At 41.0% G+C, this 27,902-nt stretch overlaps 1 protein-coding gene across 3 annotated transcripts in view; it reads right to left on the reverse strand.

The window, feature by feature from the left end:
- GRIN3A (glutamate ionotropic receptor NMDA type subunit 3A) overlaps window positions 1-27,902 on the reverse strand; it is an 822,030-nt gene that overhangs the window by 462,746 nt on the left and 331,382 nt on the right. For all 3 annotated transcript variants that reach the window (XM_073552433.1, XM_073552434.1, XM_073552435.1), the window contains 2 exons: window positions 21,717-22,321; window positions 4,786-5,833 (listed from right to left, as the gene is read on the reverse strand). In XM_073552433.1, the coding sequence (XP_073408534.1) occupies window positions 4,786-5,833; window positions 21,717-22,321 (1,653 nt within the window). The remainder of the gene's footprint in view (window positions 1-4,785; window positions 5,834-21,716; window positions 22,322-27,902) is intronic.

Raw genomic sequence — 27,902 nt, forward strand, 5'->3', positions numbered from 1 at the left:
AGTAACAGGTGAACGAGTGACAGTTGTGGGCCTGGTCTCTGTGAGCACTGCCAAATTCAGGCCACACACATAAAGGAGACCAAACTTGGAGTCCAAACATTTCCAAAAATTAGGAGCATACACCAGGAAAAGTGGCATCAATTAACCCACAGTAGAAATTTTATAATGTCGCAGAAGTCAGGCATCGACAAAAGTTGAGATCTGGAGACTGACTTTGCCATAGCATATTTGCCTTAAAATACTCCTGGATTGCTTTCGCAGTATTGCTTTCAGTATGAGTCATTGTCCATGTATACTATAAAGCACCATCGAATCTTGCTGTATTTGATTGAATCTGAGCAGAAAGTATAGTCCTGTACACTTCAGAATTAAAATGGCTGCTTCTGTTTTCAATCACATCATTGTGCAATTGGAAGCCTTGAATGCCAATGCCAACACACTCCCTCCACAATGTTTTACAAAGAATGTGGTGTGCTTTGGATCATGAGCCTTTCTAGCTTTCTCTAAACTTTCTTCTTCCCATCATTCTGGTACAGGTTAATCTTAGTTTAATCTGTCCAAAGAATGCTTATCCAGAACTGGACTGGCTTCTTTAGATATTTTTTGACAAAGCGCAATCTGGCCTTTCTATTTTTAAGACTGATTGATGGTTTGCTTCTTGTGGTGAACCCTCTGTGCTTGCTTTCATGAAGTCTTCTCTGTATGGTTGACTTAGATATGGAAACACATACTTCTAGGATAATGTTCTTCACTTGGGTGGATGTTGCAAAGATTTTTTTCACCATGAAAAGAATTCTGCGAACATCCACCACTGTTGTCTTAAATAGATGTCAAGGTCTTTTTGAGTTCCTAAGATCATGCTATTTAAAAAAAACAACTGTTGATTTGGCCACACCTAAGATTTCTGCTTTCTGTCTGATGGATTTCATCTTTTTTCCAGCGTAATGATGGTCTGTTTCTCCTTTGACCACATGTTGTGGGTAACAGCAACAGATTCCAACTGCAAATGCTACACCTGGAATCAGGTCCAGACCTTTTAACTGCTTAATTGATGGTGGATTAAAGAGGGAATAGCCCATGCAGCCCATTAAATAGCTTTTGAGATAATTGTCCAGTTAACATTGGTCCCTTTAACAAGAGACAGTTACATATTAAAGAGCTGTAATTCTTATACCCTTACTTCAATTAGGATGTGAATCTGTATGCTAAGCCCATATTGATTATATAATTGAATCCTGAAAATGTTTTGGCAAACAGCCAAAACTTGTGTCAGTGTCCAAATATTTCTGGACCTAACTGTACATATATAGTGCACATATTAACTAACTCTAAGTATGTGCTGCCTGAAATTACAGTATATGGGCCAAGTGTTATACTCCATGTATAGGTTCTGGCCCCATGTATGTACTGTTTGTCTCTGTGTGGGAAATTCTGTCTGAACATTGTTTGGCACAATGAGTATTGTATGAGACTATATGGACAAAGTATATCACTGTAGGCAATGGATAACACATTTTGTAACTGTAAATTATATGTTCATATCTATGTGATAAATATGCTTTTTTGATACTCTTATTCCAATATATGCTCTTTTTCTTGGCACTGAAGGAATTATTTAATGAATGAATTGTAACATGGTAGCATAATCATATATTTATATGTAAATCTGAGTGATGTCTTGTAATGAATAAAGGTAAAATGACTAAGTAATGGGTAAAGTTAGGTTACTGTTTAAAACAAATCCTTTCAATTTGCTAGTGATTTACATTATAGGTATGGATGTACTAGAACAGATTTCACTGCAGAAAACAGAGTTGTGGGGTTGTCATTTGCATAAAACTTTGTGTGACTTTTAAAGCCTGGGTCTGGGTTCTGCCAGGTCAAAAACCAGGCGAACAGATATCAACTCATACATGACTAAGGACATTTTGTGAGACAAATCAAAGGACAATGAACAAATTATTACTCATGGTTCTTGTCAGCAGCTGCAGAGTAGTGTGTACAGCTAATGTAGGCTACGTCTTGGTGGAGAACTTGGTAGATCGCAACAGAGAGTTGTATTTCTGGGATGTGTGGATTGCATGGAGAGCCTGTGTTTTGTGACTGTCACACAGCCGCGATCCAGGTAAACGGGTTCCTGCAGCAGCTATTCGGTAAGCGCAATTAGCGAGCTGAAGAAGGATATTTGCTCGTGCCTATTGAGGAGTCATTTATGCTCAATTATGAAGCATCCAAATGGTAGATCAGTTTTTAGCACTGCAGCCTTGCAGCGCTGGGGTCTTGGGCTCAAATCCCACCAGTAAAACATCTGCAAGGAGTTTGTATGTTCTCCCTGGGTTTCCGTGTGTTTCCAGGGTACGCCGGTTTCCTCCTACATTCCAAAGACATACTGATAGAGAATTTAGATTGTGAGCTCTGTTTACATGCATTATAATATATGTATAGTGCTGTAGAATATGATGATGCTATATAAGTAAAAATAAAAAAAAGTAAATGAAAGTTGAGTGCAAAACAGAATTGTAATAGGTTACCCATGCTTGTGCTTTAAAAGTTGCAGTCACTTTGTTTTCTGTCAAATAATGTGAATTCCATAGGAATCCAAATTAGGAGAGAATCATACCAACCCACCACACGCAAACATATCAGAAGATTCAGTGTGTAAATGTCCACCCATAAAGTCTCTTCCGCAAAAATAGTGCTGCAACGCCTTCAATTTCTAAAATGCAGTGGCTTATTGCTTTTTTATATTTCTACACCTCAAAAATCCAGGTTTTTATTTAGCTTTCCTCATAATCTCCTTACTATTATAATGGCAGTAGCAGAGAGTCGTATGTTAAAGTGTCTGTCGTGAATGCACAGAGTGGGCAACAATAATACTAATGAATCTCCTACGCTGCTCACAGATCATAAGAATGTGACACAAAGGGAAGAGTGCTGGGCTATTGAAAAATAGCGAAACAACGGCATAAAAGCTGAGCACAGAAGCATCTGGCACTGTATTGCTATCTTGTACAACATGTGGTACTTACAATCACCATATTTAGTCCCAGATAGAGGTGCAAAAATGCATTATTCTTAATATTTAATACCACTAGTTTTAAATTAATGTCAGTGTTACATGACCTTTGGAGAACAAATGTATTTTTCTCAGCCGACATGTTCCGGTATGTGAACCTCTGCCCTTTTGTACACTCTAGTTTCTATGAAGGTCATTAGTGTTGTTTTTTTCTTGTTATCGAGAATCTTGATGTTATAGGTTAATATCATATGGTATGGCAGAAGGAAATTGTGGAATATATGCCATAACAGAATTGTACTGCATAGATTTTTATTAATTTGTGTAGATTTCCCCAGTGATAAGCTTTCCAAAAATGTTTTGGTAGCACAAACATGGTTAGAAAATGTGCAATTGGCCATTATTGAAGGAGATTTATGCTAAGGCCATGTTCACACTATCATTATTTGGTCAGTATCTTACATCAGTATTTTTGTAAGCCAAAACTAGGAGAGGGTGATAAATACAGAAGTGATGACGTGTTTCTATTATAATTTTCCTCTGACTGCTCCACTCCTGGTTTTGGCTTACACATACTGAGGTCAAATACTGACCAAATACTGACCGTGTGGATGTAGCCTAACAGATAGAATACCAGAATACCAACCTCCTGCTAATATTCATATACGTATATCAAAATATTGAAACTGCTGTTTTGACATTTTGTAAAAAGCAGGCCGGTCCTAGCATGAGGGGTCAGATTTAATAAAATGTGTGCTAAATATGTATGCCACTTATAGCACAGACACAGACTTGCTTTTCTAGTTCATGGGCAAAGATATCACATGTTTATGCCTCTTAATATATTTGCAGCACGTTACTACAACTTAGGCTACTTTCACACCAGCGTTGTGTGATGTACGTTGCAATGCGTCGTTTTGGAGAAAAAACGCATCCTGCAAAGTTGCCCGCAGGATGCGTTTTTTCTCCATAGACTTGCATTAGCGACACATTGCGACGTATGGCCACACGTCGCATCCATCGTGCGACGGATGCGTCGTGTTTTGGCGGCCGCGACGCACAAAAAAAGTTACATGTAACGTTTTTTGGTGCATCGTGTCCGCCATTTTCGACAGCGCATGCGCGGCCGAAACTCCGCCCCCTCCTCCCCGGACATTAAAATGGGGCAGCGGATGCATTGAAAAACTGCATCCGCCGCCCCTTTGTGCAAAGCTTTCACAACGTGCGTCAGTACATCGGCCTTTCGCATGGCGACGGGCCCGTACCGACGCTAGTGTGAAAGTAGCCTTACTCTGAACTTTGACCAGCGTATTAAAAGACGATCAATGTAAAAGCCCCACAAAATCTCTAAGTTCTATACTTTCCCCTTCAAAGGCTTTCATATACTTATTTCTTGCACTTTCAGAGAACTGGCAATTTTGAAAAGGTTAGAGTAATCAAGACATGACAAGATAAAAGTAGAAATTGCATTTTTCATGAGAAAGTGGAAAATTCAATCACAGTTACTGAAGAACTGGCTATCAAAAATGCATATGTCTTTCTATGTAACTGCCAGTGACAACATTTAATATTTGCATAATAAGAATGTTAAGCAGTGGAGCACTTATTAAAAATGCATTACGTCCCTACTTTTTCAATGATACATCATACTAACTGACAACCGTTCCACCACAGTATGATTTTCAGCATTTAATTAAACAAAAATCCTATAAAGCCAACATAGCACTACACAGTCTATCAATAATAAACCTATATTAAGTCTGACCTACCTTAGGGTCGTGTATTCCAGAAAGCTCCTCATAAATTTTTTCCCCCACCATGACAGCTGCCAAATTAGCAGTATATGTTGACAGACAAAACAAACAAAATATAGCCCACAGATTCATAAGAAATCTTCCAGTCCAGCATTTAGGAGTTTTGATAGCAGCTGTCCTGCCAAATAATATGGCATAACACACATTTAGTGCAGATGAGAAGGAAAAAACTTTGCTACGGTTTCGGCCATTTGGGGTCATACCAAAAGGGCTTTTCCATTCATAAAGCGTTAGAAAAACTGCAGTGATATGAAGAGATACGAAGATCCCCAGCCACATGGTCCAATGAAGTGGCCACATAAAAGCTCCAATTGGTGCTGCTGTGTCTTTACTCCTTACTAAGATACCCAGACTTGTCGAAAAGAAGGGACTTGTAAAATCGATTACTTGACTTCTTGCTGTATTAATGCTAAATGAGGTCACAGCCATGTGAGCAGTGCCACTGAGAAGATCTCCCACCAGTCCTGTCCAATGACCATTCTTCCATGCCCCATACTTGCCATCCCCAACGATATATAAGTCAAAATCAAAATTTAGATCTTCTGCCAATTTTTCCAACAGATCAATGCAATAACCATAGCAACACTTTTTGTACTCAATTGGCACCGAATCATTGCCACTTTGCAAACTTTCAAAAAGACTGTCTAATACTCCCGAGTCATTAGTCATGGGATCTAAGCAAAGCTGTCCTGCTGGGCATTGGCCATCACCATCTACATTTCTTGTAAAGACAAATGGAGGTTCAACCAAAGTCACAACTTTAAGGTGCAATCTAGCTGGCTGTTGGTAATAGTTTTTGTGCCTTTGATTCTGATCTGGCCACAGTCCGTAATCCATAATAATTTTTTCATCTTGCCAGCTTCCAAGTCGAGTCCACATAGGATTTCCTACAGGATCATGTTGCAAGTTCCAGATGAAATAATGATTTTCTGAGTTGATAATCGAAGAGTCTTTAACTCTAATATGACCACTAACACCACTGAAAGATGTGTTTGTCAAAAACCTGTGTAAATGAAATAAAGCATTAATTAATAACAAGTTAAGTTAAAGCTTATTATAATAATGAAAATCCAGGTGTGATGCGCTTTAGAGAAGTAATTCATTCTTCAGTAACTTCATGTTAAATTTTTGGTTTTACCTTCCCAATTACTATGCAAAACTATTAGTGATGAGTGAACATGCTCGAATAAGGCATTAAATGAGCATGCTAATGTACTAACCGAATGTTTTCATCATGCTCCAAATTATGTTCCTCGAGATGTAGTGGATGCCTCCTTGTCATCATTACAGGCGTCATTACATCATTACACAGATCTCTGGACTGTCCCTTCATATAGTTACACATAGCAATAAAATCGCCCCTAAAACTTTGTTTTTCCAAACAATATAAGCCCAAGTTTATTAAACTGTGTGGATATTGCAGTTCACCCATTCCATTAATAACTGTGGTCGCTCTTCTCTCTGCCTGCTCTAGTTCTGTTATGTCCTTTTTATACTGTATACTGTAGCCCAAAGTTGTGTTACCTGAAAAAGTAGCACCTTTGAGCCACTGTTGTTTCATCTGTGTACTCACTTATCACAAGTGACTTATGCTACCTTTCCTGGCCACAATGTGTAGTATGTGCTGACCATGGACTGGAGCAGCTCAGATTTTGTACTCCACTAGTACTAGTAGTAATATTGCCCAAAAATGTTGAAACATTTCAAAAAGTCACAAACAGATGACAGTATATAACAAGGGCACATTTATAAGATTATCTCAGGACAGGAAATTTTTTTTAACACATCCAATTGTGAATTGTATTATTCCAAGATCAATTGATTACAATGTACTTTGTTTTGGGGAGAACCCCTTCAAGTCTTAATTGATATTGGTCTGTCCTGGTGACAAAATCTGTTAAAATAATATTTACAGAAGTAGAAATACAGTGAAGGAAATAATTATCGTACTTTCCGTTTTGTAAGACGCACTTTTTCCCCCAAATTTGGGGGGAAAATAGGGATGCGTCTTAAAATGTGAATATACCTTTTTTGTGCTGCCGCTGCGGGTGTCCGGTGCTTGACGCCAATGTGCTGTGTCCACAGGGTGCTGCCACCGCTGCGCTATGTCCCCCGAGTGCTGCCGCCACCGTGCTGTGTCCCCCGATGCTTGCCACCACTGCCTCGCTCTCTCCCGTGCAGCATGGGGGAGCTCTGCCGTTCCATACATGCTTGCAATGCCCTGTGTGGTGGATTGCATCCGGGAAAATGGCCGCTGCACAAGCGCAGATGGAGATTTCAGCACTGAAATCTTGGGAGATGAGATTTCAGCTCTGAAATCTCATCTCCCGAGATTTCAGTGCCGAGATCTCCATCTGCGCTTGCTCAGTGGCCTTTTTCCCAGAAACAATCCACCACACAGGGCATTGCAAGCATGGATGGAACGGCAGAGCCCCTCACACAGCACGGGACAGAGCGCGGCGGTGGCAAGCACCGGGGGACACAGCACGGCGGCAACATCAGGGGACAGAGCGGACAGCAGCACCCGGCACCACCAGGCACAGAGCGTGGCGGCAGCACCGGGGGACAGAGCGGGCGGCAGCACCAGGTACAGAGCGCGGCGGCAGCACCGGGGTACAGAGCGGGCGGCAGCACCAGTGGACAGAGTGGGCGGCAGCACCGAGGGACAGAGTGTGGCGGCAGCACCAGGGGACAGAGTGGGCGGCAGCACCAGGGGGCAGAGTGGGTGACAGCACCGGGGGACAGAGTGCTGCGGCAGCACCTGGCAGCACCAGGTACAGAGCTCAGTGACGGCAACACTGGGGACATAGCACAGCGGCAGCATCGGACACCCGCACATTAAAACACCCCCTCATCCTAGCAGCAACATTCCGCTCCTGCCTCTTCCAACAGCAACCCTGTGACCCCACATCCCACCATTCCCAGTAAGCAATAAGATGCCTGGATTATAAGAAGCACCACCATTTTATTAAATAAAAGTTTTTTCCTATTTTTCTCCTCAAAATTTGGGGTGCGTCTTATAATCCGGAGCGTCTTATAAAGCGAAAATTAGGTATTTGATCCCTTGCTGATTATGTAAATTTGCCCACTGACAAAGACATGAACACTCTATAATTTTAAGGGTAGGTTAATTTTAACTTTGAGAGAAAGAATATCAAAAATAAAATCCAGAAAATCACATTATATAAATTATATAAATTTATTTGCATTTTGCAGTGAGAAATAAGTATTTGATCCCCTACCAACTATTAAGAATTCTTGCTCCTACAGACCAGTTAGACGCTCCTAATCAACTCGTTACCTGCCTAAAAGACAACTGTCTTACATAATCACCTTTATGAAAGACTTCTGTCCACAGACTCAATTAATCAGTCTGACTCTAACCTCTACAACATTGGCAAGACAAAAGAGCTTTCAAAGGATGTCAGGGAAAGATCATGAACCCACACAAAGCTGGAATGGGCTGCAAAACCATAAGTAAGAGATTGGGGGAGAAGGAGACAACTGTTGGTGCAATAGTAAGAAAATGGAAGAACTACAAAATAACTGTCAATCAACATCAATCTGGGGCACTATGCAAAATCTTACCTCGTGGGGTATGCTTTATCCTGAGGATTTTTTTTTTAGTACCATAACATGCAAACATGAAAATTGAAAAATGAATTGCATTACTGCATTAGAAGTATGAAAAATTGAGAACGTTTAGCGCATAAAATAGCCAAGTTATGTGTACCTGGAAGCCATGGTAAGGCATTTCTTGTTTTCCTGGACCTTGTCTAATGCCAATCCTCACTTAGACTGAAGACTTCATCTGAATGGGAACTTATGTAAATCCTGTTTAGACTGAAGTCTATATCTCAGTGGAGGTGTAGTGGCCCTGCTTTGATTAAAAATGCCTGTGGCTAACAGGTGGAGTGCACAGTCAGAAGTAGTGTTGAGCGATACCTTCCGAAATCGGGAAATATCGGATCGGATTGGATCGGACCGATACCCTAAAAATATCGGGTATCGACGATTCCGATACCGGAAACCCATGCAAGTCAATGGGGCACAAATATCGGAATGAAAATAAACCCTTTCTTTACTTGCACATCCAGTGTTGGAGGGGGGAAGAGTGTGGGTGGTGCGTGGGCGGAGACTGCGTGTGTGTGTAGGCGGAGTCTGTACGGGCCTCTTGGGGGTCTGTGCGGTCTGCCGGGGGTCTGTGCGGGCCTGCTGGGGGTCTGTGCAGGCTGCCGAGGGTCTGTGTGGGCCTGCCGGGGGTTTGTGTGGGCTGCCAGGGGTCTGTGCGGGCCTGCCAGGGGTCTGTACGGGCCTGCTGGGGGTCTGTGCAAGCTGCCGGGGGTCTGTGCGGGCCTGCCGGGGGTTGTGTGTGCAGGCATCGTCCGATGGGACTACAAGTCCCATTGGGCTATGCCTGCTACAATGACAGTGATTGACACATTAGCAAATGATGAGACAGTAGTAGCCCCATCATCCGGCTAATGTGTTGAATGTAAAAAAAAAAAAACATACATACATACATACATACTACATATATATTACATTCATACAACATACATACATACTACATACATACTACATTCATACAACATACAAACATATATACTACATATATACTACATTCATACAACATACATACATACATACTACATACTGTACATACTTCATATATACTGCATTCATACAACATACATACATGCTACATACTACATACTGTACATACTTCATATATACTGCATTCATACAACATACATACATACAACATACATACTACATATATACTACATTCATACAACATACATACTACATAATACATACATACTACATATATACTACATTCATACAACATACATACATACTACATACACTCACTGGCCACTTTATTAGGTACACCTGTCCAACTGTGTGTTAAGACTTAATTTCTAATCAGCCAATCACATGGCGGCAACTCAGTGCATTTAGGCATGTAGACATGGTCAAGACAATCTCCTGCTGTTCAAACCGAGCATCAGTATGGGGAAGAAAGGTGATTTGAGTGCCTTTGAACGTGGCATGATTGTTGGTGCCAGAAGGGCTGGTCTGAGTATTTCAGAAACTGCTGATCTACTGGGATTTTCACGCACAACCATCTCTAGGGTTTACAGAGAATGGTCCGAAAAAGAAAAAAAAACCAGTGAGCGGCAGTTCTGTGGCCGGAAATGCCTTGTTGATGCCAGAGGTCAGAGGAGAATGGGCATACTGGTTCGAGCTGATAGAAAGGCAACAGTGACTCAAATTGCCACCCGTTACAACCAAGGTAGGCAGAAGAGCATCTCTGAACGCACAGTGCGTCGAACTTTGAGGCAGATGGGCTACAGCAGCAGAAGACCACACTGGGTACCACTCCTCTCAGCTAAGAACAGGAAACTGAGGCTAAAATTTGCACAAGCTCATCGAAATTGGACAGTAGAAGATTGGAAAAACGTTGCCTGGTCTGATGAGTCTCGATTTCTGCTGCGACATTCGGATGGTAGGGTCAGAATTTGGCGTAAACAACATGAAAGCATGGATCCATCCTGCCTTGTATCAACGGTTCAGGCTGGTGGTGGTTGTGTCATGGTGTGGGGAATTTTTTCTTGGCACTCTTTGGGCCCCTTGGTACCAATTGAGCATCGTTGCAACGCCACAGCCTACCTGAGTATTGTTGCTGACCATGTCCATCCCTTTATGACCACAATGTACCCAACATCTGATGGCTACTTTCAGCAGGATAATGCGCCATGTCATAAAGCTCGAATCATCTCAGATTGGTTTCTTGAACATGACAATGAGTTTACTGTACTCAAATGGCCTCCTCAGTCACCAGATCTCAATCCAATAGAGCATCTTTGGGATGTGGTGGAACGGGAGATTCGCATCAGGGATGTGCAGCCGACAAATCTGCGCCAACTGTGTGATGCCATCATGTCAATATGGTCCAAAATCTCTGAGGAATGCTTCCAGCACCTTGTTGAATCTCTGCCACGAAGAATTGAGGCAGTTCTGAAGGCAAAAGGGGGTCCAACCCCTTACTAGCATGGTGTACCTAATAAAGTGGCCAGTGAGTGTATATACTACATTAATACAACATAAATAGATACTAAATACTACATACATACTACATATATACTACATTCATACAACATACATACTACATACATACTACATACATACTACATACATACAACATACATAAAACATGCTACAGACATACAGTTGTGGCCAAAAGTATTGACACCCCTGCAATTCTGTCAGATAATATTCAGTTTCTTCCTGAAAATGATTGCAAACACATATTGTTTGGTTTTACTATCTTCATTTAATTTGTCTTAAATGAAAAAACACAAAAAGAATTGTCCTAAAGCCAAATTGGATATAATTCCACACCAAACATAAAAAGAGGGTGGACAAAAGTATTGGCACTGATCAAAAAATCATGTGATGCTTCTCTAATTTGTGTAATTAACAGCACCTATAACTTACCTGTGGCACCTAACAGGTGTTGGCAATAACTAAATCACACTTGCAGCCAGCTGACATGGATTAAAGTTGACTAAACCTCTGTCCTGTGTCCTTTTGTGTACCACATTGAGCATGGAGAAAAGAAAGACCAAAGAACTGTCTGAGGACTTTAGAAACCAAATTGTGAGGAAGCATGAGTAATCTCAAGGCTACAAGTCCATCTCCAAAGACCTGAATGTTCCTGTGTCTACCGTGCGCAGTGTCATCAAGAAGTTTAAAGCCCATGGCACTGTGGTTAACCTCCCTAGATGTGGACGGAAAAAAAAAAATTGACAAGAGATTTCAACGCAAGATTGTGCGGATATTGGATAAAGAACCTCGACTAACATCCAAACAAGTTCAAGCTGCCCTGCAGTCCGAGGGTACAACAGTGTCAACTCGTACTATCCGTCGGCGTCTGAATGAAAAGGGACTGTATGGTAGGAGACCCAGGAAGACCCCACTTCTTACCCCGAGACATAAAAAAGCCAGGCTGGAGTTTGCCAAAACTTACCTGAAAAAGCCTAAAACATTTTGGAAGAATGTTCTCTGGTCAGATGAGACAAAAGTAGAGCTTTTTTGGCAAAGGCATCAACATAGAGTTTACAGGAGAAAAAAAGAGGCATTCAAAGAAAAGAACACGGTCCCTACAGTCAAACATGGCGGAGGTTCCCTGATGTTTTGGGGTTGTGTTGCTGCCTCTGACACTGGACTGCTTGACCGTGTGCATGGCTTTATGAAGTCAGAAGACTACCTACAAATTTTGCAGCATAATGTAGGGCCCAAGCTGGGTCTCCCTCAGAGGTCATGGGTCTTCCAGCAGGACAATGACCCAAAACACACTTCAAAAAGCACTAGAAAATAGTTTGAGAGAAAGCACTGGAGACTTCTAAGGTGGCCAGCAATGAGTCCAGACCTGAATCCCATAGAACACCTGTGGAGAGATCTAAAAATGGCAGTTTGGAGAAGGCACCCTTCAAATATCAGGGACCTGGAGCAGTTTGCCAAAGAAGAATGGTCTAAAATTCCAGCAGAGCATTGTAAGAAACTCATTGATGGTTACCGGAAGTGGTTGGTTGCAGTTATTTTGGCTAAAGGTTGTGCAACCAAGTATTAGGCTGAGGGTGCCAATACTTTTGTCTGGCCCATTTTGGGAGTTTTGTGTGAAATGATCAATGTTTTGCTTTTTGCTTTTTCTCTTTTGTGTTTTTTCATTTAAGACAAATTAAATGAAGATAATAATACCAAAGAATTTGTGTTTGCAATCATTTTCAGGAAGAAACGGAATATTATCTGACAGAATGGCACGGGTGTCAATACTTTTGGCCACAACTGTATGTATGTTGTATGAATGTTGTATATATGTAGCATGTATGTTTTTTTTTTTTTTTACATTCAACACATTAGCCGGATGATGGAACTACTACTGTCCCATCATTGGCTAATGTGTCAATCACTGTCATTGTAGCAGGCATAGCCCGATGGGACTTGTAGTCCCATTGAACGATGCCTGCACACACACAACCCCCGGCAGGCCTGCGCAGACCCGTACAGACCCCGGCAGGCCGCACAGACCCCTGGCAGGTCCACACAGACCCCTGGCCCCGTACAGACCCCCGGCAGCCTGCACAGACCCCAGGCAGGCCCACACAGACCCCGGCAGGCCCGTACAGACCCCCGGCAGGTCCGCACAGACCCCCGGGAGGCCCGCACAGACCGCGCATCATGATGACATCATTTCAGCAGCCAATCACAGCCATGCCATTAGTTATCATGGCTAACACAACTGGCTCATTGCATTATGGGAACTTCCGATTCCGGTATTCGATATTGTAAAAATATCGGAACTCAATATCGGAACTCCGATACAGCGAATATCGGCCGATACCCAATATTTGCAGTATCGGAATGCTCAACACTAGTCAGAAGGTTAATTAATACAAATTTCAAAAACTGACCGTCATATCCAAGTATAAGCATAGTGTGAACCGGTGCTTAACCTAGAGTCACCAACTCATTTACAAACAGAGAAAGGAAGCACACTTTTTTATGCAGTAATGCAATTCATTTTTCAATATTCATGTTTGCATGTTATGGTGCTAAAAAAATGAAAAAAAAAAACAGTGTGCTTCCTTTTTTGATTGAATGTATATGAGTTGGTGACTCTAGGTTAAGCACCTGTTCACTCTATGCTTATACTTGGATGTGACGGTCAGTTTTTGAAATTTTCATCCTGAGGAAGGTGAGAGACCAGCCTAAGACTACACAGGTGGAACTTGTTATTGAGCTTCAGGCAGCTGGGACCACAGTCACCAAGAATACAATTGGTAACACATTACGCCGTAAATGTTTAAAATCCTGCAGTGCCCACAAGCTCCCCCTGCTCAAGAAGGCACATCTGCAGGCCCATCTGAAGTTTGCTAATGAGCACCTGGATGATTCTGTGAGTGATTGGGAGAAGGTGCTGCGTTCAGATAAGACAAAAATTGACCTCTTTAGCTTTAACTCAACTTGCCCTGTTTGGAGGAAGAGAAATGCTGCCTATTACCCAAAGAATATCATCCCCACCGTCAAGCATGGAAGTGGAAATATTATGTTTTGGGGTTGTTTCTCTGTTAAGGGCACAGGACTACTTCACCGCATCAATGTGAGAATGGATGGAGCCATGTACCGTAAAATCCTGAATGACAAGATCCTTCTTTCTGCCAGGACATGGGTCGTGGCTGGGTCGTGGCTGGGTCTTCCAGCAAGATAATGACCCAAACCATACAACCAAGGCAACAAAGAAGTGGCTCAAAAAGAAGCACATTAATGGAGTGGCCTAGCCAGTCTCCAGACCTTAATCTCATAGAAAACTTATGGAGGGAGGTGAAGCTCCGAGTTGCCAAGCGACAGTCTCAACAACAAGGGTTTTGTCTTCAAATATTAAGTCTTGTTTGCCAGAGGGATCAAATACTTATTCTTCACTGCAAAATGCAAATAAATTTATATAGTTTGTACAATGTGATTTTTTTTAGATTTTATTTTTGATATTCTGTTTCTCAATGTTAAAATTAACCTACCATTAAAATGATAGACTGTTCATGGCTGTGTCAGTGGGTAAACTTACAAAATCAGCAAGGGATCAAATAATTATTTCTTTCACTGTAGGTATGGCACTCACCAGAAACAAAATGCAAACTTTATTTAATAGAGGAATACATAGACAGGTGCACCTTGTCATGTCCCACAACTTGGGAATGATACAATATTGCATTGTTCTGTTGCTGTTAGTTTGCTATACAATAAAGTTTGTCCTCCCTCTCTCCCTGTCTGCCGCTATATTTCTGACGTCAGTAATCCCTCCCTTTTTCTTCCTCATTCTCTGTATGTCAGCCATCTTAAGAAGCTCATGTCTTTGCATCGCTGTTCAGAACAGTCTTTTTTACCTACTACATCTGTTACAGCCGGTACTGCTACTGTAATTATACATAATTATAGAAATCAGCTTAACCCTTTCGCGCCTGAGCCTGTTTTTGCCTTCGTGACCAGGCCAATTTTTTCAATTCTGACCAGTGTCACTTTATGAGGCCATAACTCTAGAACGCTTCAACGGATCCTGCTGATTCTGACATTGTTTTCTCATGACATATTGTACTTCAGGATAGTGGTAAAATTTCTTAGATATGAACTGCGCTTATATGTTAAAAAAATCGAAATTTGGCAAAAATTTTGAAAATTTTGCAATTTTCAAATTTTAATTTTTATGCCCTTAAATCAGAGAGTGATATCGCACAAAATAGTTAATAAATAACATTTCCCACATGTCTACTTTACATCTGCACAATTTTGGAAACATAATTTTTTTTTTTAGGAAGTTATAAGGGTTAAAAGTTGACCAGCGATTTCTCATTTTTGCAACAAAATTTACAACACCATTTTTTTTAGGGACCACCTCACATTTGATGTGAGTTTGGGGGGTCAATATGACAGAAAATACCCAAAAGTGACACCATTCTAAAAACTGCACCTCTCAATGTACTCAAAACCACATTCAAGAAGTTTATTAACCCTTCAGGTGCTTCACATGAATGAATGGAATGTGGAAGGAAAAAATAAACATTTAACTTTTTTTCACAAACATTTTACTTCAGAACCATTTTTTTTATTTTCACAAGTGTAAAAACAGAAAATGAACCACAAAATTTTTTGTGCAATTTCTCCCAAATACGCCGATACCCCGTATGTGGGGCTAAACCACTGTTTGAGCACACGGCAGAGCTCAGAAAGGAAGGAGTGCCGTTTTGACTTTTTCAATGCAGAATTGGCTGGAATTGAGATAGGACGCCATGTCGCATTTGGAGAGCCCCTAATGTGCCTAAACAGTGGAAACCCCCACAAGTGACCCCATTTTGGAAACTAGACCCCTTAAAGAACTTATCTAGATGTGTCTTGAGCACTTTGAACCCCCAAGTGCTTCACAGAAGTTTATAACGTAGAGCCATGAAAATAAAAAATCATTTTTGTTCCACAAACATGATCTTTTAGCCCCCAATTTTTTATTTTCACAAGGGTAACAGGAGAAATTGGACCCCAAAAGTTGTTGTCCAATTTGTCCTGAGTACACTGGTACCCCATATGTGGAAGAAAACTACTGTTTGGGCACACGAGGGGGCTCGGAATGGAAGTAGTGACGTTTTGGAATGCAGACTTTGATGGAATGGTCTGCGGGTGTCATGTCGCGTTTGCAGAGCCCCTGATGTGCCTAAACAGTGGAAATCCTCCACAAGTGACCCCTTTTTGGAAACTAGACCCCCCCAAGGAACTTATCTAGATGTGTGGTGAGCACTTTGAACCCCCAAGTGTTTCACTAAAGTTTATAATGTAGAGCCGTGAAAATAAAAAAATCATTTTTTTTCCACAAAAATGATCTTTTAGCTCCCAATTTTTATTTTCACAAGGGTAACAGGAGAAATTGGACCCTAAGAGTTGTTGTCCAATTTGTCCTGAGTACGCTGGTACCCCACATGTGGGGGGGGACCACTGTTTGGGCACACGGTGGGGCTCGGAAGGGAAGTAGTGACGTTCTGGAATGCAGACTTTGATGGAATGGTCTGCGGGCGTCATATTGCATTTACAGAGCCCCTGATGTACCTAAACAGTGGAAACCCCCAATTCGAATTCCAACCCTAACCCAAACACACCCCTAACTCTAGCCCTAACCCTAGCCCTAACCCTAGCCCTAACCCTAACCCTAACCCTAGCCCTAACCCTAACCCTAGCCCTAACCCTAGCCCTAACCCTAGCCCTAACCCTAGCCCTAACCCTAGCCCTAACCCTAACCCAAGCCCTAACCCTAGACCTAGCCCTAGCCTGCCTACCTGCTTTTTTTTTCTTTACTTTTTTTTTTATTTTTGTGTTTTTTATTTTTTGTATTTTTGACTCATAGTAACGCCACTTCTCCTCTGATCTCACACTGGCAGATGATCAGAGGAGAAGCAGCGTTACTATGTGACAAGATCGCTGCCCGGCACTTAGTAACGCCACTTCTCCTCTGATCTCACACTGACAGATGAGCAGAGGTGAAGCAGCGTTACTGTGTGACAAGATCGCTGCCTGACACAGCTGTGACAGGCAGCGATCAGCTGTGCCAGGCAGCGATCTAGTCACACTGTAACGCTGCTTCACCTCTGCTCATCTGTCAGCATGAGCTCAGAGGAGAAGTCGCGTTATAATGAGGGAGATCGCCGGGAAACAAGCAGCTTTCCCAGCGAGCTCTCTCATTGGCTGCTGTGACGCGACGTCATCAGGACCTGAACCAATCAGGTCTCGATGACGTCGGGGGTCCCAGCATGCATTGTGCACCGGGATCCCCGCATTATAAGGTATGAGGGGGTCCCGGGGGGCACAAAACCGCCGACAGTAGATAAACGTCGGCGCTGCACAAAGCCCAGCAAGCGCCAACGTTTATCTACTGTGGGCGGTCGCGAAGAGGTTAAACATAAACCTTCTTCAGGAATCTCCATGCGTGCCTCTGCAGTCGAGTCAAGCTCTCAGATGATATGTCTTTGTGTGAGACATAGTAATGGTGTCTCTAGCACCCTACACTCTCGCAGTGTACTTACGGAATTAAAATACATCTAGAGGAAGCACCTGTAACATGCAAAATGGCTTTTCTGCAGTGGTTTTCTGCAAATCTCCGTCTTTGAATTTATCTATGGAATATAGTTTGGAGTTCATTTTCAATGGCAACCATACCTATTTCTACATCTTGCTGGGTGTTTCTTGCAGGACTGTGCTTTATTGCTGTATGGCGATGAGCATCATCACATTAAACTATATCCTTCTTTAGATAGGAGTAGAGCAGAAATGCAGTGCCAATTTTTTCTATGCGTGTACTTTTTCAAATAAATTATGTTAAAGTATTAAATTCTATAAATCACATGTCAGGTTTAATAAAATGGAGAAAACGCCACTTGCCAGCAGAACAACAACACAAGTAAGACAGCTGGCCCAATATCGCAATATATGCCCCATAACAGTTCGTATTCTAGGACTTTCACATTGTATGACAAATTGAGTATTTCGCCTTTGATTCTTTGATTTTATTTATAAATCTGCAAAAATTGATGTCAGTAGTTGCACTATTATACGAAGACTTTAAAAAATAAAAAAGCACGTAATATACTGCAAATCTGATTACAGCATTTCATACTTTAAAAGTGAATGAAAAGTAGTAGAATATTAGTAAGTTAGACTACCAAGAAAAAAATGATTGCTTCTTTGCTATAGTTTCTTAAAATGTGTGAAATCCAGTAACCTTGGAAAAAAAGAACCTTGAAGATTCTAAGAGAATAAAGCTCTAATATTTGCCAAGGTTGCCTCTACTAAATACTGAGTTAAAGGTAATTATCAGCAGGATTTGACCCTGAATCCACTGATATATCACTTACGAGGCTACTTACTGCAGTTTCACTAAAATCAGAGTTTTATCAGCAAGAGATTATCACTAGAGAGCTAGTTGTCTCATGCCAAGTAGACCTCCTAATTTGTGTAACCCCCTATTAAGCAGCTTTCTGCCTATTCACAGTGTCTACAGAAAGATTCAAGTCAGTGACATTGGGCTTAGGGCAGAGATAGAAATACGGCAGTCTAACACGAGGATCGCACCATAAACCTCGTACTGGCTGACCTGCATAGAAATACATAGCGCTGTCATGTTCTGGTCGGGAGCGGTGCCGGTCTAGTCCATGCAATGCGATACGATCCTCACACGAGTTATACGGCCGTCTGTCTCTGCCCTTATAGACAGATCACTGTTCAGAGAACGTCTACATCTGCATCAGAGAAAACAGTGATTTTATCCAAATCACAGCATGCAGTCCAGTAAGTGAGGCATCACTGGAATCAGGGTCTCAGTCCCTACTTCATGCTGCTCTCAGATAGCAGAAACCTGGTAACATTCCCTTAATTAGTAGAAAGGAGTTACACATTCAGTTATTTGGGGTTTAGTATAAATGGAATGTGATCATTTTCTAGATCTCACTTGATAATAATACTGATAGAAAGTGATAACAAGCTGTATTAAATGAATAGCCCATAAGGGGCTTGAACATTTTAAAGGCAGCATTGGCAGGGGAGTTATTGCATATTGTATATTAATAAAGCTGTCAGACACTTTCTAAGTATAAATGTCAAATGCTCTTGTCATGTCTGGCACAAGTAATTGCCTTTATCTCCCAGCACTCATGGGCAAGGAGACACTTTACATGTATCAAATGACAATGCATGTTCCAGATAAGGAGCTCATAGCTTCTGAAGACATCCTATGAATATGCAATATAGCTTTTCACCCCCAGGCGATTTTATGTTTCTCGTTTTCATTTTTTCCTCCCCTTCTTCCAAGAGCCATGACTTTTTGTTCCCAGCCATATAGCCATATGAGGGCTTGATGTTTGTGGGACGACTTGTACTTTTAAATGGCATTATTCATTCTCCTACATAGTGTGCTGGAAGATGGTCAAAAAAAAGATCAAGTGTGGGGAAATTGCAAAAATAAGCGCAATTCCACAATGGTTTTTTTAGTTTATTCATTTATTTTCAATGTATGGTAAAACTGACCTGGCAATATGATTCCCCAAGTCAGTATGAGAACGCCGATACCAAACGTATAGATGTTTGCTTTTTTATTCAGATGTTGAAAAAAATATTGCATCTGTTGTCACCATTTTTTCCGAAACCACTAAGGCTAGTTTCACATTTGCGCTTTATAGCGCAGCGACGGCCTACGCATGGCCGCCGCTAAGCCCCTCCCCCTGCCGGCTCCCTGCCCGCTCCTTCCGGTCATCGCCGCCTACTAGCGCACGTGGGCGCACCTTCAAAAGTGCGCAGCGCACGACAAAATCCTGCTAGCGCACGTCCAGCGCACGATCTGCACACCCTATGCTACAGATAGGGTGCCCAGATCGCAAGCGCCCATGTGCGCTAGTAGGCGGCGATGACCGGATGGGGCGGGCAAGGAGCCGGCAGGGGGTGGGGCTTAGCGGCGGCCGTGCTATAAAGCGCAAATGTGAAACTAGCCTAACATTCTCATTTTTCAGGATCTGGGGGTGGGTGTCGGCTACTTTTCGGCCCCTCGAGCTGACGTTTTTACTTATACAATTTTGTCATTGATGCAATGTTTTTATCACCTTTTAATTCCTTTTTTGTTGAAGTCTTGTAGCGATTAGTTATGCCAATTACTGATCAGATCAATTTATTTTATAATTTGATAGCTTGGACATTTCTGAATTCGGCGATGCATTTTTTAAAATTTTTCATTGTTTTATTTTTAGTGGGGTAAAATGGAGGTGATTTGAACTTTAGTATTTTTGTATTTTTTTTTACCTTTTTTTTTACTTTTTACTGTAATTAATAGGAGAATTGAAGATGCAATCATCCGATAGCCTCTGCTATAAATGTGCCAAAAATCGCAATCTTCAGCAGACTTCTGGCTATTATGACAACTCATTGTGCCCTGGGGTTTCATAAGTCTGCAGACACACGGAGTGATTGCAGACTTATTGATTTGGACCGGACAACCCCTTTAAGAAGATAAAATGTAAGCTCAAAAGGCTATACGAACAGTAAAATGTACAAATGTATTATTCACAAATAAGTATTGTACCAATGCAGACACTTTCAATTTGTTAGGCTAGTTTCACACTAGCATATAGCAGAGCTGCGGAGGGATGTGGACTTCCTCCGTGAAGCTCCACCCACTGCCGCACCTCCTCCGTACAGCTCTGCCTACGTCGGCATGCGGCCTGCGTACCCTACCTTTAGCATTGGGTAAGCAGGCCATGCCGAAGTATGCGGATGCCTCCGCATAGGGTATGCAGGCCGCATGCTGATGTAGGCGGAGCTGAATGGAGGAGGCGCGGCAGTGGGCAGAGCTTCATGGAGGAAGTCCACATCCCTCCGCAGCTCTGCCATACGCTAGTGTGAAACTAGCCTTAAATGTTTAAAATCAAATAGAAGATGGTTTGCTTTTCCTTAACTAAATCTAAGGCTAGGGTCACACGGTCGTATTTTCTCTCATCCGAGCAATACAAATACATTAAAAACATAACAAGAAAACCACAGCATTATATTTTTGGGACATGTTTTTGGTGTGGCTTATTTTATAATGCTTTTAATGTATTAATATAGCTCTACATTTCAATACTTTTTTGCCATTGCTAATGCACAAACTCCAATTAATGTTCTTCTTTTTCTTCTAAATCATACATTGTTGTTTTGACACACGGTGAGCAGCACCATTGTATACACATCATGATTTTTGTTGTTGTACCCATCCTCCTTTTTTCTAATTTTTTTTCCCATTCAAAATGTTTATCCTCTTAATAGATTGCAATCATCATATCATGTAGCACTATGCACTTACAGTAAAATTGCTCTTTTGCCCTTGTACCCAGCTAATTCTTCTCTTTTCTACTGACTCTATGACATCATGTGAATAAAAACTGTCTGATCCTTATAACCTCTTTGAAGAAACATGGAGTCTCTTTTCCATGCATGAGTCATCATTAGAACTACAATTCTACATCACTGCAAAGTCCCTGGCAGGGGGGAGGTGTAGAGCAGCTAGGTCCAGAGGTGAAGAGGGAGATGACTCATGCAGTGAAAAGAGCAGAGAAAAAAGAATTAACTGTGTAGAAAGGGAAAATGAACAATTTTAATACACAGAGCTATATAATATGATGATTGCAATATATTAAGAGGATAAAAACTTTGATTGGAGTGGTGTCTTTCAGTTCTACTCAATATTTTAAACCTGATCAATCCTGATATCCCACATTTTACAGTAATGTGGGACAACAATGTAACACACTATTAAGCCATACCTGGATAAGTATTGCCCAGAAGTAAGATTCAGACTGTCTCTATTCATGCAGTTCATTGTGCTGGGAATAAGCGCCAACTCTGGTTGATCCATTGTCGCAGTGGCAACGGCTCTGGCTATTAATTCCATTGCATCCTGCACGTAGTGTTCAAAGTAGGACGCTGCAGTTGTTCCATGAGCAATCAGTCCTAATGGTAATCCTTCAGTCCTAAGTTCATCAACATTCTGCGAGTCTCCAAAAATCCAATAAAATTCTGGTAATATCATTCCATATTGCGTCGTTGTTTCAAAAATTCGTCTCGTGTCTTCCATATCGCAACCAAACATAACAATGGTGGATGTGGTGTCCTTGATACTGTCCAGGTTATATTGCAGATAGCTTATAATGTCATTTGTCAGTGTGAGATTTACAGTAATATTTAAAATTAATCCAAGATGGAACCTAGAATTATTCTGCGCCAGAGTGAGAAAATCGGTAATATTCCAGTCTTCTTGGCATAGGAGTATGCTATAGTTGTACCAGTTGTTCATTGTAAGGATGGAGAGTGTGACATCGGCATTTGACGTGAGGGAATTTTCAATGCTGAGCTGCAGGTGAAGAGGATTCTGCATTGAAAGAAAAAGCAAATGTTAAGTTTTTAAGTTCGGAAATGCAATTCTTTATCGCTACATCTCCACATTTCAACTGTAAGGAACTCTTCATTAAAATACATGGCACAGTTTGCTTCTATGAGTCAACTTTCCAAAGATCAGAGCTCAGTTTTGTTGTCATTAAATTGTTGGAAGCCACTTTCACACTACATCAAACGAAAGAGTGCTAAGCACCGAGGAGTCTATCTATCAAAGTATCCATTCTTTGCTTTTAAGCATCAGTCAAGGCTCTGGCCAGGATTCAAAGGCTAAAAACTGACTACAGCAATAAATTGCACTTCAGTGCTAGTTTTAGATTTTATACAACAGCTCATTTGTACCAATGTTTCCATATCATTTGCCGATGTCCAAACTTATTGTCTTAGGCTGGTTTCACACCTGCGTTTTTTTACGCTGTATTTTAGCGCATCCCATGCAAAATATAGGGGAAAAAACCGCATGCGTTTGTATGCATTTTTACGCGCATGCGTTTATTTTGTGGTGTGCGCTCGGGTGCACAAAATGCATCCTGTTGCATTTTTTGGGCGTCCGACTTGCCTCAAAAAAACGCATGCGCGCGTGCAATGTGTTTTTTTACAGCAAGACACCCATTGTAAGTCTATGGGTGCGCATACGTGCGCATTGGCATGCTCATGTATGTGTTCTTTTGCGCATGCATTTTTTTGTTGACCATTGGTTAGACAATGGAAATTAGGGGTTTGGGTTAGAGTTAGGGTTAGTTAAGGGGGTTTAGGGTTAGGGTTTGGGTTAGGGTTAGTATGATTTGGTTAAGGGTTAGGGTTTAGGGTTAGTTAGGGTTTAGGGTTAGGGTTTGGGTTAGGGTTAGTAGGGTTTGGTTAAGGGTTAGGGTTAGGGTTAGTAGGGTTTGGTTAAGGGTTAGGGTTAGGGTTAGTAAGGTTTGGTTAAGGGCTAGGGTTAGGGTTAGGGTTAGTATGGTTTGGTTAAGGGTTAGGGTTAGGGTTAGTAAAGTCATGGTTTTGGGTTAGTGTTAATCCTAACCCTATCTTGATTTTTTTGGTGAGGCCAACTAATGTTGGAAAAACCGCAAACGCGGTAAAAACGCACTAAAAACACATACAAACGCATAAAAACGCTGCGTTTTTTTATGCATGCGCATAAAAATGCTTGAAAAAAATGCAGCATTTGTATGCTTTTTTTCCATGTGTTTTTATGCGGGAAAAAACGCGCTGCAAAAAAAAGCAAGTGTGAAAGTAGCCTAACTCCACCTTACTATTCACGGTCATTTTTATGGAGATTGCAGCTGTAAAAACAGTTAAAATATTAAAAAATGTTTTCGACTATAGCTTACGGAAGATAAAAATTTGGGAAAGTAAAACCCAAAAATTAACTTCTGGCTTAGAAAATCTTGCCAAATTTAGCATCAGGACCACCATTTATCAACAAAGGACATTTTATCTCATCCCGTATATATGCTTATTTAGAAAATTTCTCCAATTTCACTATCATATCTATTTTAAAAAAGCTGATTACGGGATGCCCCCCTGCTGGGACACCCAGCAATTAAATGTAATTTGAAGGGGAATCTGGTAGCAAATTTTATTTTTTTCTTCAGTGTCACCACAGGAGAAATAAAGCATGACATGGTATCCATTAAAATTAATTGCCTGTCCAAGGAAGGCATGGATGTTTGAGGTTCTCAAGAGAAATTTGCAGCCATTCAACACTTTAACTAATAAAGAATGCATCAGCATTAATGTATATAAAAATGGCTTTACTCACATAGACAACTTCTTTAATGCATCATATGTGGTAGGAATACTCAGTAATCGCTTAAGGTTCTTGCAAAGTGTTCCTCAACAAACATTTTCAAATCATATATAAATGATACAAGCAGATTTTGACATGAAGAAATAAGGACTAAGACAAATACCTCCATAAGACCCTGTAGTGGTGGATGACCCATAATCCGGGATGAATAATTTTAGTAATAGAGTAAAAGTCCATTTCAAATTATTGCTATAAATGTTATAAACAGTAAACTACATATCTTACAAATATCCTTAATTTATCCACTAATAACTATTGTTTTGGCTCTTAACATTGGGGCAGGTACAGGATCTGAGATTTGCATCAAGTGGGGCTGGCTAACTACTCATTTTAATATTAATGTTTGCTCCATCCTTTATACGTGGACTGTGATATAAAAAAATTAGTTTAGGTAGTGAAATAGGTGAGTCAAAGAGCCCCAAGTATGGACAGCACTGATGGTGTGGCCATACAGTAAACTCTACTGTGTGGTGCACAACTAGAAGTGGATCAGCAAGGACCTTGAACCAATATATCCAGATCAGGAAACCTTATATAATTGAAGTATATTGGTTTATGCCTTGAGACGTTATTTTTTAGAACATTTATAGATGCATTCTTTTGACTAAACTGCTCCTTTAATGAACTTTTCCCAGCAATTACAGTGGGGGAAAAAAAGTATTTAGTCAGCCACCAAATGTACAAGTTCTCCCACTTATAAAGATGAGCGACACCTGTAAATGACATCATAGGTAGACCACAACTATGAGAGTCAAAATGAGAAAACAAATTCAGAAAATCACCTTGTGAGATTTGGCAAGATTTATTTTGCAACTTATGGTGGAAAATAAGTATTTGGTCACCTAAAAACATGCAAGATTTCTGGCTCTCACAGACCTGTAACTTCTTCTTTAAGAGGCTCCTCTGTCCTCTATTCATTACCTGTATTAATGCCACCTGTTTGAACAGTATAAAAGACACCTGCCCACAACCTCAAACAATCACACTCCAAACTCCACTATGGTGAAGACCAAAGAGCTGTCAAATGACACCAGAAACAAAATTGTAGTCCTGCACCAGGCTGGGAAGACTGAATCTGCAATAAGGAAGTATATTGTGGTGGTGCTCCTGATGAAGAAGTCGTGTACTTTGAAACGCAATGAATAAATACACAATTGAATGGCTACATGTTTTAGACCTTGAATCATTCAGCAGCGCAGAATAAATCCACAATCTACCCATTTTTTTATCTTCGGTTGGTCAAGAGTTGACCGTTGGATCTGCTGCAGTGGATATCTCTACAAGCCTGTTTTGTGGCTCAATCTCTTGAGTACAATGCTATAATTTCAATCATTTGTTTCTCGGATAAGACACTATTGCGCTATTTTCTCCAGCAGCATACATTAGTATTCTAATAAAATCACAGCATTCTGTAGCAATCAGCTTTTAGAGTGATCCATAAGTATCTTAGTTCCATATAAATGACATGGTAGAAGCATGAGCTTCCATCAAACTCATAGACATTCTTCCGATATGGTGGCTTCATAAAGCATTAAGAGTATTCAAATGTTTGGAATTGTATATGTGATGAAAAGGATGTCAATCAAAAACGGTAGACAAATTAGAAAAGACACTGATTACAGCCACTGTTCACTGCTGTAGCCCTGCCCAGATGACCAAGACAGAGCAGAGCATCACAGTGATAGGAGTTCATATTTTGGCTTCCACTGAAACGGCCGATTTCCACAAGGATAACTTTAAAAACAAATGACATTATCATGTCATTAAATAAATCAATAAAAAACGTGGATGGCACCGTTGTTACTGTGTACTCATGAATGGTGCACGGTGTGCGGGAAGCTGACAACTGGTAGACTCGGGTGCTTGACCTGGAACTAGACGATCCTCAGAATCCACAAAAGAAAAAAGGTAGCACTCATTGAGTTGAGGAAACTTCACACATTTATTGACATATAAATCACATGTCGGGCCGGGGAAATGACACAAGGAGTGCAGAAAGGCTGACAACGGCCATTCCGCGCTACACGAGCGCTTCGACGGGTAGCGCGAAACGGCCGTTGTCAGCCTTTCTGCACTCCTTATGTCACTCCCCCGGCCCGACGTGATTTATATGTCAATAAATGTGTGAAATTTCCTCAACTCGATGAGTGCTACCTTTTTTCTTTTGTGGATTCTGATTATCATGGCATTAGTTAAAGGATTTTTTCGGTTTCAGAAAACCCGTGTTCCCCAGCTGCAGATTGCTTTAAAAAATCACTTTAATCACTCTCTCTGGTTTCAGTGCTGAGTCTCTGTCGCTGCTCCCGTTGCCCGTTGTTGTCTGCAATGCTGATGTAAATTTGAAAGCGCTATAGCCAAAACTTTTTTATATACAAACTGTAACCAGGGGAAAAGGGTTTTCCGAAACCTGAAAACCTCTTTAATAGGGTATTCTATAATTAGTGGTTCCTGTTGCTTGGTCAATTACCACTCTTTGCATACATTAATGTTTTAGGCTGTACAGTGACTTATTAGTAAATTGTTTCTTTTGAATTTTCGAAGAAATGTACCACTGTGTTAATAATAATACTTAAAGCATTCAATAAAACCTACAGTTTAAAGAGAACCTGTCCGGAGGATTTAGCCTTATAAGTAAAAGGCATGGCCATAATAGCGCTGTGATGCTGATTAATCTGATACCTGATGTGAAGTGATCCGAGCAGTGGCTGATGAATTCTCAGCTTGCAAAGTTTTCAGAAAATTACATCTTCTGTATGCTTCAGGGCAGGATGCGGGGCAGGATCTTCTTCTGTTTCTCCACCCCCCACCAGCCTTATCTGCTTCTTGTACAGATCACTGATTATTCAGTGTCCTGTCTCCTTTTGAAAAATTCTGCGTGGGCAGTGCGAGTCGACATCCTATGGCACCACAGGCAACACATGCGCAAGTAGAGATTTTAGCTCAGTAAATATTTCACCTAGCCAAAACCTCGATCTGCGCATGTGCCACATTTGGCACCGTTTTATTGAAGTCCTACACGCAGGACAGATGGGGATAGGGGCCATTTATATCAGGATGGGGCTGGGTCCTTGTATACAGAATTGGATTGTCATGTATACCAGGAAAGGGGATACATATATACCTGTATGGGGTCATATATTCCTGGATAGGGGGCCATATATACCTGGATGGTGACATATCTATCAGGATGCGGGATATTAGTACAGAATTAGGGGACAATACCACCACTGTAACAGTGTCAGCAGCAACCCCCCATACAAGTACAGTATGACCACATTTTATAATTTTTTTTTCTACATTCTACGTTCTACGTTTTCTACGTTCCTTCTCTAAAGAGAGTGCTGGTCCATTGCATCTTATTGTCCAAATAAGTACTGTAATTATTTTTTATAGCTTGACTGGTTTAAGGATGCAAAAATTGAAAGTCTGAAAATTTCACAATTAGCCAAAATTCTGATAATTTCACAAGTATATGCAAAAAAATATCTACCAAAATTTGCAACTAACATAAAGTATCATGTGTAATTAATAACATTCTCAGATTCACTGGGATTCATTGCAGCGTTATTCCATATGGAGTAACAGTGGAGAGAATTGTAAAATCGAGATTGGTCAGAAAGGAGAAATCAGACTTGGTGGTGAAGGGGTTAAGAATATCTCAAAATCAACAGAACAGTGGCTTTGCCTGAAGAAGATCAAAGTTTTGGAATGGCTCGACCTGAATCCAAATTAAATTACGTGAGTGACC

The sequence above is a fragment of the Dendrobates tinctorius genome, unplaced genomic scaffold, assembly GCF_039654945.1.
Source record: "Dendrobates tinctorius isolate UK_male_01 unplaced genomic scaffold, ASM3965494v1 ptg000191l, whole genome shotgun sequence".
Classification (NCBI taxonomy): Eukaryota; Metazoa; Chordata; class Amphibia; order Anura; family Dendrobatidae; genus Dendrobates; species Dendrobates tinctorius.